This window comes from Anopheles gambiae, chromosome 2, assembly GCF_943734735.2.
Source record: "Anopheles gambiae chromosome 2, idAnoGambNW_F1_1, whole genome shotgun sequence".
Classification (NCBI taxonomy): Eukaryota; Metazoa; Arthropoda; class Insecta; order Diptera; family Culicidae; genus Anopheles; species Anopheles gambiae.
The window spans coordinates 19170401-19188991 of record NC_064601.1 but is presented as its reverse complement, the minus strand read 5'-3'; the positions used below and the strand labels follow the sequence as shown (position 1 = coordinate 19188991).

Sequence of the window (18591 nt, the reverse complement as noted above, 5' to 3'; positions counted from 1 at the left end):
GGCTGGGAGAGAGATAGAAAGCGCGCGTAATTAGAGGAGGAAATATTCTTCCGATGCTGATGAGTGTGCTGCGATAAGAGCATAGCGCCAGGCCGACCATAATCGGCTCCCGGTGAGTGTTTGCGAGCGGCCGCGCGAGGGGTAAGTAAGACACGTCACGCCCGTCGCCCGTGTGATTCAGCGGGAGGCGCCGCTGTTTAGCCGCACGATCGAAATATGAAGATGCTGATGATGCTGATGACGGTGGAAGGGCATGACGATGATGACGACGACGATACTGGCACGGATGGCGAACTATCCAATTAGAAGGCCCTTTTCCAGCTAGACGAAGCAGCCCTGGCTGCCCTAATCAAGGCAGCAGCAGCAATCATTCGTTCTTGCGCGCTGGTTGGGAAGAATCTTTTGGATCGACGAGAATCGTGGCGCATGCAGGCAGGAAAAGAAGCAAATCAAGAAGGATGAAGTCACGCAGAAAAGAAAGGCAAGTACGGTAGCTGTACGGTAGCCGGGAGTAGCGTTGGTGCTACCGAGAACGAAACGAAAAACAACGGAAATCATGTGATCGATAATTGGTCAACAATTTTATGTCGTTCGGAATTGTGCGACCTTACTATTTATGGACGCACACATAACTGTGCATTGTTGGACGGAATTGGGAATGGGAGAGCGAAGGAGAGAGTCGAAATAATGCACGGTGACACACTGTTCTCCCACCATTCAGCTGGCTGCTTCTCTGCTGGCTGGCACTAGAAGATGCTGCCCTTTCGGAGTTGTCAGGCCGTTCCCACAAGCCTCGGTCCAAGCAATTTGAATGTACGAAAGCATCGAGAAATGGCGAACCAAATGCGAGGGCATAAAACCAATCGATCGAATGGGCGGTCACAACTGGCGGTCACTGGAAAGGTGAGCGAGCCGCCCGGCCGAAGTAATCTATAAGCAATTAATTAAATAAAATTATCCTACCGGATCGTACGCGCGCCGTATATGGTAAAAAATAGTTTGCCCATCGAAGCCCACGCGTGGGACCCGGCGTGGACACCACCGTGCCGTGGACCAAGGCATGTTGGGTATTGGGCAGAGCCCGGTCCTTTCATCCCACCCACGAACAAACGGAAGCGCGCGCGCGCGCACGGTCCACAATTGTGCAATGCAATTAGGGACAAACAATGGCTAATAAGCGTATACACATAATTAGTGCACTTTCGCGCAACACTATCGGACGCTACGGGAGCTTGAAATCGGGCTACCGTTGAGAAGATAAATGGAGTGTTTGGGGGGGGTGGCGGGGGAGGCTGTGAATTCGAAAAGGGTTTTGGAAAAGAAATCGGTTCGAAACAGTGCCTTAAAAGGAAGGAAAAAAGATTGTTCTGAAGGGCAATGAGGCGAAGAACGCTGGGTGAAAAGGAAGCGAACCTAAACAAGAACAAATTCCAAACTTTGTTCTGATGTCATTCAGGCTTATTATGGTCGATGACATCCGTCCCTCGAAAAAAAGACGCTCCCCACGCTGCGGACTTCTAATTAACGGGAATCTAATGCCCGTCGGCGCAAAGCAATGGTTGGTTGGCAGCTGGTTTCGTTTACCTCCAACCTTACTGCATGTTTCCGCCGTGACACACCAGTGACGTTCCTGATGTTCTGGTGGGTGCTGCTGGCTGAGTGGTTTGAGCACCCGATCGTGTATGAGTATTTAAAGTTTTTGATTTAAATTATGAGTTTTCCCTTTAGCCACCACCGTTTGATCTATCGTTACCTGCTGTTCTACGTCGCTGACAGAACGCTGACGGAGGTACGCGGAAAGATCAAAGACAGGAGACGAACCCGCACTAAACTCTCGGCGGTGAGTCGTATGTACCGCTTGTTCCACCGTCATTAACATGACACTTGAACCCAGGATTTCAACGCAGGCTCGGGGGAAAAAGTGAAACCCTTTGGTTGCACTAGCTTGCAAAGCTGTCGGTGCATCGGAGCTTCGAAACTGAGCCGGTTTCGGTCGGTACATGCTATAAGCTATGGGATTGAGAACGGCCGATCATTTTCATCCTGCCGCGGGGGATCCAGCGAGCTAATGTAGACCAGACTCAACATTGCCTCCACTGTCCGTTCGTTATGGTTTGTGCTCCTTCAGAGTGGGAATGAAGGCTCCCTTTCGCAGCAAATCTGCTTCCCCGCTTACAAGCGCACCGTCGACGGTCGGCATTCCTTGGCGCATCGAACACAAAACCATCAAACCACTTAATAAACCCACTAATTTACAAACCACTTCACCGGAGCTCAAGTGTGTAGAGGCCGGAGAAGGTAATAATAGAAAGAAAAAAAAAAAATCCGCGAACCATCGCCATAAATCGCACGATCGAACCTGATCGTGTCTGTTTCCTTTCCTCAAGGTAGTCTAATGGGGATCCTGCTTGGCTTACTGGGCTTTGTCCAGCGTGCCCCCGGGGAGACGGTGAAGGTGTCCGAAACTGGAAATGTTCGCGAAATAAAACACCAATAAATAGCACAATCACACCACAAACCGGAAAGCGTCCACCCTCAGTGGACTCAGAGCTATTCAGGAGCGGAAGGTGCTCGGAGTGTAGCTACATACCGAAATAGAAATAGAGGGAAGGAAACAACAGCGAGCTACAGCACACAAAAAAACCTGCTATCCGAATGCTTTGCAGCCCCGGCTACTCACAAAACGTTTCGCATACGGCACATCGGAGGCCTCATGTGGAGGTAGATGCGGTAGTAGGGTGATCCCGAACGATCGATTAAAACCGGAGTACTGTTAAGTAGCATAAATTCCAATCAGTCCGCCCCCGCGCGGGGGTATTGTGCGGGTGGTGTCGTGTGTGTGTGTGTGCTTTGGTTTGGGTTACCACCGTCGTTCTGGATTCGGAATCTGGTTTGTTGCTTGCCACCAGGCTCGGCGAAACCCTTTACTTGTGTGCTTTGGGAAATAGGCATGCGATCGGGACAGTGCTCCAATTTCCGCGCGGGGAGAATCACTGGAGAAGGGCCGGGGTGCAAGATTCCAGAAGCATTCAAATTTGTGGAACGTATCGAATTAGAACTGCACGTACATATACAACACCGGGCGGAGGGGTAGAAGCACGAAAACAAGGTGCAAAACAGTTTACAGTTGTTTGGGTCGTGCAGTTTCCCGTAAGGTGTTTCTGCCCCGTGTGGCAGGGAAAAGTACCGCCCGGTAATGCAAAATTTTGTAATTTAATACACCTTATTAGGCAAACGTTTGGAGAGTCCGTAAAAACAAAGTGCCGTAAACCGTTTTCTCCAAAGTGAAGTAAACACGGAGCCACTGTTTACCTCCAATCAGCTTCGTTCAATGGCCGGTTCGTCTCTTCCCTCGCATTGCTGCCCAAAACCTACGCCGGCGAAAGCGAAAGTCGAGCCCGCGCAATAATTGGAAGACCAAGAAGACGCTTTGGGCTGATGCCTTTTTGCTTCTTTCCATCCATGGGGTGTGAAGTTGAGATTTTTGTTCTGTGTTGATGCTGCTGCTGCTGCTTTTTTTGTGGCGCTAACCGAACACACACCTAGGCCATTGAAATTGGTGGGATCGCGAAATACACAAAAAATAGCGCATCAATCAGCGCATGGGCACAATGGACCAACAATTACCCCCTTTCCTCCTCTTCCCTTCACCCCCAGCATCCCCCACTCCATCTCAAACGGAGCGCTTTGATCGGATGGATAAAGGGCTCTTCCGGACCATTGGAGTCATCCTCGCCAACCCAACAACAATTGGGCAGATCGGGCGCGCGCGCTTGTGTGTGAGAGGGGGTGTTAGAAAACAATGAATGAGATTTCATACGCACGGAGCCACTACTTCCCCCCCTCTCATGATGGTTTCTTCCGGGCGGCCGCTTATTGTTTGTTGGCGGGTTTGTTTTCCGACACTGCACGCCATTTCACTTTCCACCGATCGCCGATTGGCGGTACTACGTATGGATGACGGCGGCTGGCGCTGATGATGATGATGGACGAACAGTTTGATGATGGCCGCGAAAGATCCATTTTATCGGGCGTTGATCGTTTTGCCCGGCAACGGCGGCACTGGGGCGATCTGGAAATGATTTTTATTTAATTCGATAATGATATTTATCAACACGCTCCGATCGGCGGTGTTGGGTGAAACTGTGACTGTGGTGGAGCTGTTTGGGGGAGGATGTGAAGTGAAGAAAGGAGAGAAAGCCAAGCCAGTTTTTGTGCGCGATCTTCTGCCCTCGCTCAATCCTTCTTTCCCATTCGATTCAAATGCTTTTGTTGACCCTTTTGTCGAGCGCACGCACCGCAGAGGTAGCGGACGATCGTGACCGTTTGCAGTTGCGCGGCCGAACTAAAGCCGAAATGAAGAAGAAGAGAAAAAAAAACAGTGTGAAACCGTGTGGCTGCCACAGCAACACACCACCAATGTGCGGGTGTGATTGGATTTCCTTCCAAGCGCCCCGCAAGATAGCGCAGTGCACTGGGTCATCGCGTCCCGGGGCGGAAAGTTCGAAGATTAAATCAACACACCGGGCGCGTTAGGACGCGGGTGAAAGCATCGCGTGTTGGTTGCAACACGTTGTGCGACTGCAGTCGTCGGTGACTGCGGCCAGCTCTGGTGGGAGCGGGATGGTGCGATCATCCAACACTACTCAGCACGCCAATTGCACACCATATCAATCATTGGAGCGGGCGTGCGGACCAAGTGATTGATACCGGAATTTAGCGTCCAGCGTGTGCTGTGTGATCCGATAAACGCACGCCTTTACTACTGTCACTCGGGCGTTCGTGGGCCCTCGGGTGATTATAGCCTATCGGTAGCGAGGGGGGGGGGGGGGGAGAGCTGTTTTTGATGATAAGGCGGGCACCCGGCCAAAATTGAGCTATGTGCGTGACTATCCGAGACGGGGCAATGTCGGCAAACTTCACCATAGCAGCCCAACAAATGGATTTGTTTGTTGCACTAAACTTCGATGCCTTCCTGCCCTCAAGAAACGCAATGTTGCTGGAAAGTGTTTCCAAGCTGTCATCCTGGTCGGCGCACGCGAACGGATATAGAAGCGATGGGTTTGAAGGGTTTTTATTACTTCGGAAAAGGGGCAAACATCTCTATTATTAGTCGCGCGGAGCAAAGTAGGACTTGACAATTTACCGAAAATGTGTCAGTAAGAGGTGTCAGTCAGCGACAAATGAAGCCTGTTACGGAGTGTTTACGAACGGGTGGTGAGGAGAGCAGTGTCACGACCGTGCCACAGAAGAGCCCTTTGATAAGGTCGAGAAAGCAACCAGCAGAAAGTGTTTGGAGCAGTATGGAAAGTTGTGACTGGCAGTAAGAATTGCCCTCCATCCTTGAGCTACAGCATTTGTTGCATGAGCAGAGGGGTTCGTCGCTTCTACCCCAACACAGTGTTTCGACTATCAATTCCACACCGAAAACGAACCCATGTTTGCATGTTAAGCTAAGCGAGTAAAGCATTTCGATTAATTTTATTCATAAACTCTACACAAACCTCTCCCTGACTCAGACGCGCGAGTTGATGTGAATGGCCAGCACACCGTCGTACGCGTTGGCGGGTAGCACAATCTGCGCCCGTCCGTCCCCACCGACCGTGATGGTGTTGCCCGTGCACGCACCGTTGACCAGGTCGCCCGAAATCACATCGCAGTACGTGCCGGCCGGCAGGCACGTCTGCAGGCTCTGGTTCAGATCGAACGACTCGAGATTGAACGCGATGAAGCCGCGGGCCCCGCGGCAGAACGCCATCTGGTAGTTGCCGTTGTCCCACCAGTCGTTGATCTGCGTGCCGGCGACGGCATTCCGGAACCCGATCATGTTGTAGATCTGGCGCCACCGGTGCTCGCACACCCAGCCCGGGCCGCACGAGTTGTCCGGATTGAAGGTCGGCGACAGCAGGTTGCCGTTCGCGTCCTGCGGCGGCCCCTGCTCCGAGTCGCTGAACGAGAACGAGCTCATCACGCGCACGATGCCGAACGGATGGGCCAGCATGAACGCGGTCGCCATCTTGTAGTTGCGCGGCACCTTGTACGTCAGCACGTCCGAGCCACCGCCACCGTGGCCGCGCTGGTTGTCGTGGTTGTCAATGAACACGAGTGCGAGATGGGACGGCAGGAAGCCCCAGCCGGTGCCCCAGTTCGTCAGGTGCCGGAACGGGTTGCGTCCCCGGAACACGCGCCCAATCTCGGCCGAATGGCGGAACTCGGTGATGGTGCCGAGGTGCGTGTACTCGTCGCGCGTCACCGCCTCGCCGCCCAGATCGATCACCTCCTGCGTCAGGAAGGGCCGTGCGTTCGGCGGGAAGCCGTGCGACGTTGGCAGATTGGCCATCCGGCTGTAGATGGCCTGCAGATCGCCGGGCCACATGTGCTTGACCGCGTCGACCCGGAACCCGGCCACACCCAGCCCGATCAGGTGGTTCATCAGCTCGACGATCTTGTCGCGCACCCACGGCACGCCCTGGTTCAGGTCGGGCAGGCTCACCAGCTGGCAGTTGCGCACCATGATCGGATCGTTGTAGTTCGTGATGATGCAGGGCGGATTGAAGTCCGTCACGCTGAACGGCACGCCCGGGAAGGAGAAGTTCGGCCGGTTGGCCGTGCTGCCCGCCGTACCGCCACCGCCCACCAGATCCGCCATGTGGTTGATGACCAGATCGACGTAGATGCGCACGCCGACATCGTTGCACCGGCGCACCATGCTCGCGAACTGGGCCTCCGAGCCGGACCGCGTCTCCAGCCGGTAGGACATCGGCTGATACCGTTCCCACCAGGGGCGCCGGAAGTTACCGCCGATGACGGCGTTCTCGGTCGGCGGCGACACCTGCACGCCGGCGTAACCGCGCGGCGCCAGGAAGTTCTCGCACTCCGCCGCAATGTCGTCCCATTTCCACTCGAACAGATGCACGATGCCGCTGCGGTCGGCCCACTGGTGGGTGTTGAACTGGGCCGCCGCTAGGGTGGCACACGCCGCTAGCAGCACTACGGCAGCACGCATGACGCTACAAGACACACAGCAAACAGCAGCAGCAGTTGTAAAATTGTTTTCGATTGTTTACGCTAGCCGGCCAGTGCCGGTGCTATAAATACTTGTTCACTCTCCCATCCAATGGTCCCCCAGGAAAACGTGCCCCAGTTATCGCCGGTGATAAGATAAGATAGCGGAAAGGTGGATTAAATTTCGATTAACTGATTTTGTTTGTGGCGTTGTGTCCGTACGGATTCTTCTAGCAAAACCCGATTTCTCACACCTTTGACTGAATGGGGCAAAAAATCCCACCATTTTTGAAGCTGCGATAAGCGATGGAGCGATTAGCCAAAATCAAAAACCGGTGGCAGTTGGTAGTGATACAGCCACCATGTGGGGTTTACCGACATGATAAAACAAATCCCACCCATCAATGAAAGATAAGAGCACGGAACAATACGGGATTCGAGACGATTAGTGTCAATTTTACTATTGATGGCGTGAGGCAGGCGCACTTTGAACCGCTCTGGAAGTTAAGGCAGCGTTCAGGCATGATGTGCGAGTATTCCAGTTGATCCTTGATGTATTGATTGTTTCGTAAATTAAGCCCCATCGTAAGTATGTTCCCACAAGCGTAAAAGATAGCCCAGCTTAAGAGCTAAGTCTATTCCGCTCGTTTGCACAACATTTTGTAATCTGTCTTGGATGTGTTTACAATCAGCAGCACTTGTAGAGAAATTTGAATGATTTGAACTAGACTTAGGCCTGACGGTTCATTTTCATGAACGTGAACGTACTAGTTTTTTTCATTGATTTAGTTGAACTGATCGTGTATTGCGAATCTTTAGTTCATTTCAGTAGATACAGCATGGAAATTATTTGGTAGACCAGGACGTTCTTCATTTCGACGGGTAGGAAGTTCTTTTTATGAACAACTCATTACATTATGATTTATAAAGTACTCATCAACCATGATTAGATGAACGTAATTCGTTCGTTGTTCAATCTTTAGAATGAACTGAAATAATCGTACAATTCTGGTTCTTCGGACACTCCTCTAATTTGAACCTCTGTAGAGGGATGTTTATTGCAGTTAGTAGGGTGGACTCAGTAGTAAATTTACTGGTGGAGAAATTGAACATAACACAATTTCAACGTGATTTTCAATATACAGCCGTAGGCCCTACATTTTACCACAATCAATAATCATTTTTGTATGTAAGAGAACAATCTGCACCTATAATAGATTCCATAATTCATTCACTCGATATTTTTGCCGATTTGTGGCAACTCTAATGTTTCTCAAGAAAAATATTAACAAAAGAGTATGTTAATTTATCATTTTATGCAACAAAAATGGCCCTTCAACTCCTTCAAATTGGCCCTTTTCATCCAAAACTTACAAAATCCCAAGAGGTGCCAAGCAATGAATTTGATAAAAGATTTCACAACCGTTATAAATAATTGCTCCCATCATAATGAGCCTTGATTGTACATACGCCATTGTGAATTCTTTGCACATTTTCAGAATAAAACTGTCAAAAAAAGACATTTGATTGCAGTTAGCGCTTCAAAGCCCATGTTTTATTCTTATCACGCCTTGAATGTATCTGTCACACTCCGCCAAAAGTACAATCGAGCTAAAACGGTACCGAGGTGTGGCAAAAGTAAATGAAAACAACAGTAACCACCAGTTTCCTCATGTTTTGCGATCCTCATCGATAAGCAAATGTTGGATCTTTTTCCCCCAGTCACACACAAAGATAAATGCTTCATCATGAACGTTGTTTGATAACCCAAACCAATCTGTGCACAACGGTGGCAACAATGATGAGCCCGTGAGCCCGAAAATTAAATGCTGCTTTGTGCGGTGCAACATACATTCCCATTGAACGGATGCGCCCAGTTCGGAAGCGGTTGATGCTTATCGACCAATCGGTAATAACACATCGCTACGCTTACCATCATCGCACAGGGCAGAGTGTGAGCATTTTTTGTTTTTTAATGATTGACACTTTAACTCCCCAAAAGCGGGCGAAAGAAGAAAAAACCAACCCCACATTGCGGTGGTCTGCATGGGGTTGTATTATAGGTGTCAGGAGCCGAAACTTTCCCCACCAATTATGGCATTGTTGTTGTGCGGTGCATTTTCCGAATCGCTTTCAAACTCCACCCCACCGATCTCATCGCCAACCCGTTTTTACGGAGAATCGATGTGTCTTTTTTTTAAGTCGTTGTAATGCTTTTTCTATTCGGTTAAAGTCACACCACCACGGTTCGGTTTGACCGCGGTGGTGTGCCCCGGGTCGCTGGGAACAAACGCTTGATGAACAATTAAGGTACGATCTTGGCACGGACGACGTTTGAAGGTGGCTTTCGGGGCCACCACCAGCCACGGGGCCGTTCCCGTCCAACAGCCGTTAATGGTTTGCGGGATGAGCGTGTCAGAGTGTGTGTGTGTGTGTGTGAGCGCACCAGGTCTGCATCTCGGGCGGGCTCGTCCAAGATTGCAGCGCATCCAAGTAAAGGTCAGTTTTAACCCAATTCACACGATTAATAGCGCGCGGTTGATTAAATCTCCCCAAAACCCCCTCCCACATTGGCGTAGGTGAAGGTGTGAGTGTGCGCGTTTGTTTCACTCCTCTTGGTTTCCGTAGTCCCGAATATAACAAAAAAAAACGCACCACCAAGCCCACCAATTGGCCGCTCAAACGTTTCCGCATCCCGCGCTGCCCGATGAGGGTCTATGTGACTGACGTCAAGCGAGCCACACACACACAGTAGCGTACTTACTACACACTGGCGCATCGCACGCACGGCATCTCGCATTACCACCGTCCCTCCGGCCACCAGCCTGATCCGGCCACCGCGTGAAAGAAGCGAAGCGACCTCACGAATGCTAAAAGTGCCTCACGAGACAATGAGATTCCACAACCAAAGGTTTGATTCATTTACGCGGCAGCAGCCGCTTCTGGCGCTCTCCATTCAGGAAGGTATGGTTTTTTTTTCTATTTTTCTTTGCTCTCGATCGATACCGATCTATTTTCCTGCAGTGAAAAGAATCTAACGAACATCTTCCTTTCTCAGCGGTCAAGGTACGGCTACACGGCTACCTCGACCAGCACACGAAAAGCGCGATCGAGCTCGTTGAGTTGAGGGGAAAAGGAATTGAGCAACACACACACAAACACTCAGACAAACAGCCGTATAACCTTTAATAGGCCATCCTTTCTATTGGGGAGTCCAGTGGGAGCCCCAGACCCGGGGCCAAGGTCCATGAAAGCAGGTACACCCGGCCGATCTGCCCGGAGGAGGCTTCAGCTACGGAAGCGCCGTGATGTGCATTTGACATTTAAATTATACACAGAACTCAAAACCTTCGCGCACTGTTCTGGGTTGAGGATTTGCATAAGGAGGAGGAATAGAGCAGAGGGTAGGAGGGTCTGGCCAAAAATTTCCAAATCTCCAAACTCCCGCTGCCGTGTCCAATTGTTATGGCGATACAATTTCCAAAGACCCATCCACCAGTCCTTGGTGGTTTGCCCTTTTCCTTTGGCGGTTTTGCTCGGCGGACGCTCTGGCTGTCTGCTCCGTGCCTGCTGAACCGGTGCTAGGTTAAAGATCTTAGACACAAAGTAAAGCAAATGCTGCCTGATAGGGAGCCAACGGTGGTGGAATGGTGGACCGAGGAGCTTACGGTTAGTTGGTTGGCATTAATTGTAAAACGGTATCATTTGCAAACGAGCGTCCCAGCACCGAGGGATTTTGCTTTCGCTTTTGAAGGGCCACCGGTGGTGCAGAGGACGGCAGTACGAAACCCGTTACACGCAAGAACTGGGTCACGCGGACGAAAGTGTTTGTTTTGTGGGGCAGAGTAGAGTTGTTAAAGAGAGACTTTCACAGCTGATTAGAAATTGAATTTAACGTTGTTGTTTTTTTTTTATTGCACTAGATTTTATTTCAAAATTTGTACACTTTTCAAAAAAGGATGCTTAGTGGAGTGCGTCTCGCGAACGCATCACGAAGGTCGATATTTACAGTCGGGACTAAAAAGAAAGAGAGAAAAAAAAACAGAAGGTTAGGTTCGCCGTCTACAACGTTCACCTCCAACCGCCAATACTTACGTTCGCGTGGATGGCCAGCACACCGTCGTCCGCGTTGGCGGAGATGAAGATGTTAGCGCGACCGTCACCACCAACGGTGACGCTAGCGCCCGTGCAGCTGCTGCCCGACTTGCTGCCCGAAATCACATCGCAGTACGTGCCGGCCGGCAGGCACGTCTGCAGGCTCTGGTTCAGATCGTAGCCCTCCAGGTTGAAGGCGACGAAGCCGCGGCCGCCGCGGCAGAACGCAATCTGGTTGCCACCGTTGTCCCACCAGTCGTTCAGCGAGGTGCCGGCGACGGCATTGCGGAACCCAACCATGTTGTAGATCTGGCGCCACCGGTGCTCGCAAGCCCAGCCACCGCCGCACGAGCCATCCGCGTTGAAGGTCGGGGAGCTCAGGTTGCCGTCGCCGTCGGACGGCGGTCCCTGGTCACCATCGTTGAAGAAGAACGAGCTCATGATGCGCGGAATACCGAACGGATGGGCCAGCATGAACGCGTTCGCCATCTTGTAGTTCTTCGGGACCTTGTGCGTGAGCACATCGGAACCGCCCGCACCGTGACCGCGCTGGTTGTCGTGGTTGTCAACGAACACGAGGGCCAGATGCGACGGCAGGAAGCCCCACTCGGGGCCCCAGTTCGCGAGCCAGCGCAGCTGATTGCGCCCGTAGAAAGCCTTGCCAATCTCGGCGGAAAAGCGGAACTCCGTCACCGTGCCGAGGTGCGTGTACTCGTTCTTGCTGATCGCTTCGCCGCCCAGATCGATCACCTCCTGCGTGATGAAGGGACGTGCGTTCGGCGGGAATCCTTGGTCGGTCGGCAGGTTGGCCATGCGGCTGTAGATGGCCTGCAGATCGCCGGGCCACATGTGCTTGACCGCGTCGACACGGAACCCGGCGACACCGTAGTTGATCATCTTGTTCATCAGCTCGACGATCTTGTCGCGCACCCAGCTGTTACCCTGGTTCAGATCGGGCAGTCCGACCAGCTGGCAGTTGCGCACCATGATCGGATCGTTGTAGTTGGTGATCGTACACACCGGGTTGAAGTCGTTCGGACCGTACGGCACGGCCGGGAACTGCATGGCGCCGGCGTTGGCCGACGAACCGCCCGTACCGCCGTTCGTGCTGATCGCCGCCATGTGGTTGATGACCAGATCGACGTAGATGCGCACACCGACCGCGTTACAGCGGCGCACCATGCTCGCGAACTCGGCCTCGTTGCCCGAGCGGGTGTTCAGGTTGTACGAGATCGGCTGGTAGCGCTCCCACCACGGGCGGCGCGGGCTCCACACGACCGCATTCTCGGTCGGCGGCGACACCTGCACGCCGGCGTAACCGCGCGGCGCCAGGAAGTTCTCGCACTCCGCCGCGATGTCGTTCCACTTCCACTCGAACAGATGCACGATGCCGCTCCGATCGCCCCACTGGTGCGTATCGAACTGGCCGCTCACTGCCACGGCCATGGCCGCCAACAGCATGCACACGAACGCGCGCATTTTCGCTTCGGTTGTCACTGGTTGTCGCAAAACGTTTGATGCCCGTTGGAGCACTTGTCCAAACTGTACCGGTTCGTGGCGTCCCCGGGCAGCTTTTATACGGCCGCAGGCAACGCGTCCCACTCACTGATAGCGAATACTGTCAGTCCGTCTATCGATAACCACCGTGGAGCGCGCGAACAGTACGATTGCGTTGCACGGTGTTGGTTTCTTATCGCTAGCAAAAACATAATATCAATCAGCGCATCAGCTACGCGATGCTAACCACTGGTGTTTGTGGTGTGCGACGTAGTCGCGAGCCGTGCTGTGGCCTTGCCCCTTTCCCTTTCGGGCCACCCTCTCCCGACCCTTTAGTGTTTGCAACCAAGCTTCAATATGGTTCTCCCTTATCAACTGCTTTCTTCGCTTTGTGCGAACAGTAGCGCGTCTCAGCATTGGAGAAGCATCTCGGCTCATAACAAAACGTGATTGAATTTAATGGCCAATGGAGTGCCAGACGCATCCGACGAGCGGTAGGTGGGCAACCTTTGTCCGATTACGACCGGAGGTCCAGAGGTGTGGAGCACGCACGGGTCGTAGTCGCACTTCTTTCCAGGTTCGATTCTCGCGGTTGTGCTAGATGGTTATGCTGCGATAAGATAGCCCAGGCGCTCCTAATTGCTCCGATCACCGCACCCACTGGCACCGGAACACTGGTTTACTGGTAGGTAATCAGGTTAGCCGAAATCGGACCCCCGCTGCCACTCCCCGGGTGGCTATCGGGTGGCTTGGTTTATGACAGTGGTTTAACACGTGATAAGCAAAGGCGATAAATAAAATCGCAGGTAGCATAATCCCACCACAGGAGAGCTGCTAATGCGTCGTCGTGTTGGTCCATTGTTTATCAAATACCACCCCCTAGGGTGGGGGTAATACTACTGCGGAATTTAATAGCAGTTTCGGCGAGCAGTTAGCACGCCACCGGCGGATGATCGATCACGTACGGGAAAGCTGATTACGCTATCTCAATGGTGGATGATCGGGAGCAGTGTGTGTGTGTGTCATAAAGTTTGAACCATATTTGGCAAGCGGAAAGAACGTTCGCGGGTCGTTCGGTGCATCGTGACTCCGCCGGAGGATAAACCGCCGGTTCTAGAATGTTGCCGTGCTTTGGAACGGGGATAAACTGGTTGACAGATAAGCCGTGACTCGGACCGAATTACTACGGTTGTGCAATTGTGATATTAATGTTGATGCTTCGGTCAATCTTGGATATTGATCATACTGAAAGTCTCGCACAAGTGAGCTGAAGAACCTAAAGTGGGAGTTTCCTATGTCCTCCGACATTTGAACCCAAAACAAGCAAAAGTTACTTAAAAACACTGAGATATGTGAAGGAGATATACAAACAGAAGACTGTAACCGCGACGTCTATGATATGTCCATATAGAATCTTTTTATCCTATAGTTACCGTAAGATTTGGAAATGATAGCAATTTCTTCGGTACAATACGTACAGTATCTAAGGATCTATCTGAGGAACAACAAAACTTCGGGTTACTCTGGGGAACAACTAATAATTCTAGCAAGTCCACATGAGGCCAGTATGTGCTTTCATGTCGTAGCTAAGTGTCGTATCATGTCGCATCTAAGGATCTATCTGGGTAAGAACGAATCTTTGAGTGACTGCAGTGAGAAACAACGTCTGTTGCAATTGTTTACTATTTTCCCTGAATTTCAGACAACCAAGAAGGAACGTGTTTTTTATGAATTGACTAATAATTCTAGCAAGTCCACATAAGGCCAGTATTTGCCTTTAGATGATAAGGTTAAGAAGAATAATAAGAAGAAAAATACAAGAAAGAAGAAAGCGACAGTAACGAACAAGAAGAAGAAGTAGAAGAGGAAGAAGAAGAAGTTGAAAAACGAATAAGAAGACGACAACGAAAGAAAAAAAAACAAATAAATGAAGTAATCACTGCGATATTAAGACCACTATCCACACGACAAGCCAAGTCATGTACAAAAGTCAGGTCAATTCACAAGTATCCAGGGTAGGAGGCAATCGAATACACCCAAATACTGTTCCGTCCTGTGCATGAAGCTACTTCGTGCAGCTCATTACGACGCTTAATTTGCCTACCGAGAAGTATGTGGGTCACTTCTCGACAGGCAAATTTCAGTCAAAACCACATAAAAAAAATTCACGCTCGAACAAGACAATAAATTTAATTAACCGCCCATAATCACTGCGGGCGACTATTTTTTCTCACAACCTTCCACTGATCTGTGAACCAGTACCGCCGCCGGTTGAACCTTTTGGCTGCCCTTTTTGGGGTGCAATGTCAAGAGAGGGGGTTTGCATTACGATTGAGCAGCGCGACTTCCGACACACACACAAACCGATCCCTAATCGATGGATGTTCCGTCGAACTTCCCAGAGTCCGATGGGGAGTTCCCATCGCGGGCCCAATCGTGCCAACCTGGGAATGGGTTATCCGTCCATAAAGATGAATCGTCCGTTCACTTCAGCTAGGTGATAAGCTGCCTTCCGTTCCCGCTGTACAAATAAAACCATTCCAACGTTTTCACGGGGGCAATTGGTCGGTGAGGGATTGGGAGTTTCTAGGGACCGGTTGGATCGCTGCCGCTCGATAAACTTTCGATAATCGTTTCAATTAGTGACAAAAAAGGAAGAAATTAAAAGAGTGTGGCAGTCGCGACCGCTTCACACATACACACACGCACACGTGACGCTGGCGTGAGCAGCGGCCACCCTCTCCGGGGGGCTAGGTCGACCAAGGTCTGGGTTAGGTCCCATCCAGCGCTGGTTCCCAATTGCTTTATGGTTATGGGGAGAGAGGCTCGCAGTAGAGCAAAAGCAAAAAAACGCGAGATGCAGTTTGGAGGAAGCGGTACACCAACTAACGGAAAGCATCTTCAACAAAACTTCTTCCTCTTTTTTGTAGGCGGAGACGAGCACACACACATATACACGCAGATCGTGACGACCAGAATCATATCTACCACCCACGGCCGTCCGCAGGATCTCGCCGGCCCAAATCGGGAATCGGCAGGGTTCAATCATACGCGCGATCGACTCCAAACGCAGCTGCCGCCAATTGGCCGATTCTGACCGTCCGACTAATGGTCCGACACGATGCGTCGATGCGTCGTGCAGTCTAGCGGTAAGAGACGAAGGTAACAGTAACGCTTCACATACCATCGCCAGTACAAAATGCAATTAATTGTGCGCCTGTGCTTTTTTGTTCGCAAGCTCTACACAACCGCCTGCCGATCCGAACGGTCGGTTACACAGAAGATGCGACCAAGAGAATGCGTTCCCACTTCGCTATGGCGGGGGCGAGCGCACTGAATGATTCTTAATTTCCGATTATGCTACAAATTGACCTACGCGGGCAGTGTGTGCGCTTTCGCCATTCTTGAGCATATGCGGGATGCACCTATGTGTGCATGTCTATGGCCACCTGTGACTGCAAAACACGCACGCGCTGGTGCGAGCATCCACTGCGCCACTATTCCCATAGAGCGCCGGACAAGCCGGTGCCGATGCACCGTTCTCCATTTGCGGGCAAGATGGATGCACCGATGTAGATTGTAGCTTAACAAATAATAATTAAATTAATTAGTTATTAAATTATACTTTTCACCCCCGGCGGGCTTCTGTGGCTCTGTGTGGCGAGCGTTGGCCGGCTTTGCTGGGTCTGATAAAGCGCCGTAAAACCGTTGTGAGGTATGCCACGATGCATGCTTCTCTGCATTGCCGGCACAGTGACTTACGCGCTCGCCCGATCAACCCACAGCAAACGGGACGAGTTGTGCTGTGTGGACGTCATCCTGCGGTCAATTGATTGTAACGGCATGTATCGGCCAGTGCCAGTGGAGATGAAGGAGATGGACCATGAAAAAGCGTTCCACACACCCCCACGTCTAGCGGACGGGCCACGGTTGGAAAAGAAATGAGTTTTTCCTTCATAATTAATTAAAGGCAGCGTCTTGGGGGGTTGAGGTGTGTGCGCATTTCCAGTGCTGCAAGACAACGAGGAATGAATCCGTCCAGAAAGAGAGACGGAGCGAGATAGAGAACGTACAAGAGAAGCTTACGTGTTGTTTGATCGACAGTTAAAACGCAGCAGAAGTGTAGCATCATCATCAGCATCGTCGTCGTCATCGTGGCTGGCAGACGATAAGGTAATACGCGTGGTGCAACGCTCGCACAGACAACGAGCTAATCAGCCTTACCGGCATCGGTTAGTCAGTCAGTCAGTCAGTCAGTCAGTCGGGCCAATCGAGCTGTGGATGCTTCTTCCCCCGTAGCACCCGCCTTAATTGGATTAATAATAGAGCCGCAGGGCGTCGTAAGCCAGTAAGCCTGCCCACTGTTCTAATTATTTTAATTTTCGATTGTTTGATGCGAGCTGCTTCTGCTGCCCGCGCTACCGCGTTGTGCAGCAATTGATGGTGCTGCGTGCGCCCCGACCGGGGGAAGCCTACCGTATATTCCTAATTTTCCGCGTGTCGATCGATTATGGGTCGATGTGATTGACTCTATCGTGAAGCGAAGAATAGAAGGAAAGCTCTCTGTTTCCTTCCCCACATCCATACCTTTTGTATGGTGCATGCAATGTAACAAACAATAAGCGCTTCAGTTACAACTGTACAGCCGGCAGAGACGCTGGCTTTGTGTGCGCCTGATTGGGGTGTAGTGTCCAGAAAGTGTGCCATCGACGTCGTTCCGACGTTCCACACCAAATGAAGCAATAAAATGATTATTAATTTCGTACACAATACACAAAAGCGCTCGCAGAACGAGAAAAAAACAACTTCAACTTCTAGCATTAAACATAAGCCGCGAAACAGCATACACCAAAAAAAAAAAAGAAACACTCTTTTGTGCTTTATAGGAGATATCGGAAGGATCACGAGCCAGCGAGATCTAGACAGTGAAAGTCGCTGTCTTTGCAGGAATGTCTTTCATTTTCCAATTCCCACAGCCCTGAATGCTCCAATCGGGCGGGAGGCTGAGATTTTCGCACGAATGGAATACACGGCACAGTGTTTCGGACAAAATTTTCCCCGCATGATGCAAAATTATGATCCGTGATCGTAATATTATAAATTCTTAAGAAGGTGTGGGTTATAAAATCATTGAAAAAAAATTAAAACTATTTTCTGTTCATATTTTAAATGAGTTTTACGTTTTCTCCTCCAGCGAGCATCGAGACTAGCAGTGATTTTATCGCACTGTGCGCCAACCTGCCAACCGTTCGCTAATATAATTGCAATGAAGCCTAAACGTTTGCCCCATTCCCTATCCCTCCGCTACCAATCGTACATCCAGGCCAGGTTTGCCGTTCCCAAGAGATGCTCCCGGTTCCCGGTTGAAAGCGTATAATTTATTTCTTCTTTCAATTTTACCGATTGTTCCCAAGACTCCCCCCTCAGCACCACCAGCAGCGGATCGAGGACGATGGCAGATTCCAGCCGCAATCCGTGCGCGCGATGAGTCAGAGACAGGTAGTGGAAGTAGTAAAGTAGCAGGGCCTACCGATCGATTCTATCCAGCAATCCAGCATTAGTAGAGGGAAAACGGCAAGCAAACGGCATGTCGGTGATTTATCGTTTCCAACGCGAACGGCATTGGGGCGCACCGAACGGACCCATTCCACGAAGACGTCACCGTCACCGGTGGGGATGGACCACGGTGTGGGGTTTCTTTAGAATCACCCAAGTCGCTCCGAAAGAACTATTTGCCGCTTCGTGAGGTTATGCTGGTGTTTTTTTTGCTTGTACCTTTACCAACTTTTACTACTGCGCAATGGTTGAGCATAAACCGTTTCAGTTTGCACCTGAACGATTCGATCGGAACGAAGTGCAAGTGATTTACTGGACCATCTTGAGTGTGCAGTTGAACTTAAGCGCACCCACCGGATTGGAGATGGTGGTAGATGAAACTAACAAAGAAAAGCCTTCCTCTTCGGACAACAATTGCACAGTTTCTCTAATTTAGAT

General features: G+C 50.9%; 3 protein-coding genes and 1 long non-coding RNA gene across 4 annotated transcripts in view; 1 reads left to right on the top strand and 3 right to left on the bottom strand.

Moving 5' to 3' along the window:
* The window catches only part of LOC1273655 (autophagy-related protein 16-1), a 248291-nt gene that overhangs the window by 24820 nt on the left and 204880 nt on the right, over positions 1-18591 (bottom strand). The gene's annotated exons all lie outside the window — the stretch shown is intronic.
* Positions 5441-7082, bottom strand: LOC1273652 (alpha-amylase 1). The gene has a single exon (XM_312654.6). The coding sequence runs from the start codon at positions 7004-7006 to the stop codon at positions 5516-5518; it is 1491 nt and encodes a 496-aa protein (XP_312654.6). The 5' UTR covers positions 7007-7082; the 3' UTR covers positions 5441-5515.
* LOC1273653 (alpha-amylase 2) lies at positions 10909-13268 on the bottom strand. Its single transcript, XM_312655.6, has 2 exons — positions 11101-13268; positions 10909-11022 (listed from the first exon to the last, which is right to left on the bottom strand). The coding sequence occupies exons 1-2, from the start codon at positions 12577-12579 to the stop codon at positions 11011-11013; spliced, it is 1491 nt and encodes a 496-aa protein (XP_312655.6). The 5' UTR covers positions 12580-13268; the 3' UTR covers positions 10909-11010.
* Positions 15391-17744, top strand: LOC133395089 (uncharacterized). Its single transcript, XR_009767199.1, has 2 exons — positions 15391-15746; positions 15836-17744. It is a non-coding gene; the product is annotated as an uncharacterized LOC133395089 (long non-coding RNA).

Coding starts and splice junctions, on each gene's coding strand:
- LOC1273652 (XM_312654.6), bottom strand. CDS start 7,006: ATGCGTGCTGCCGTAGTGCTGCTAGCGGCGTGTGCCACCCTAGCGGCG.
- LOC1273653 (XM_312655.6), bottom strand. CDS start 12,579: ATGCGCGCGTTCGTGTGCATGCTGTTGGCGGCCATGGCCGTGGCAGTG.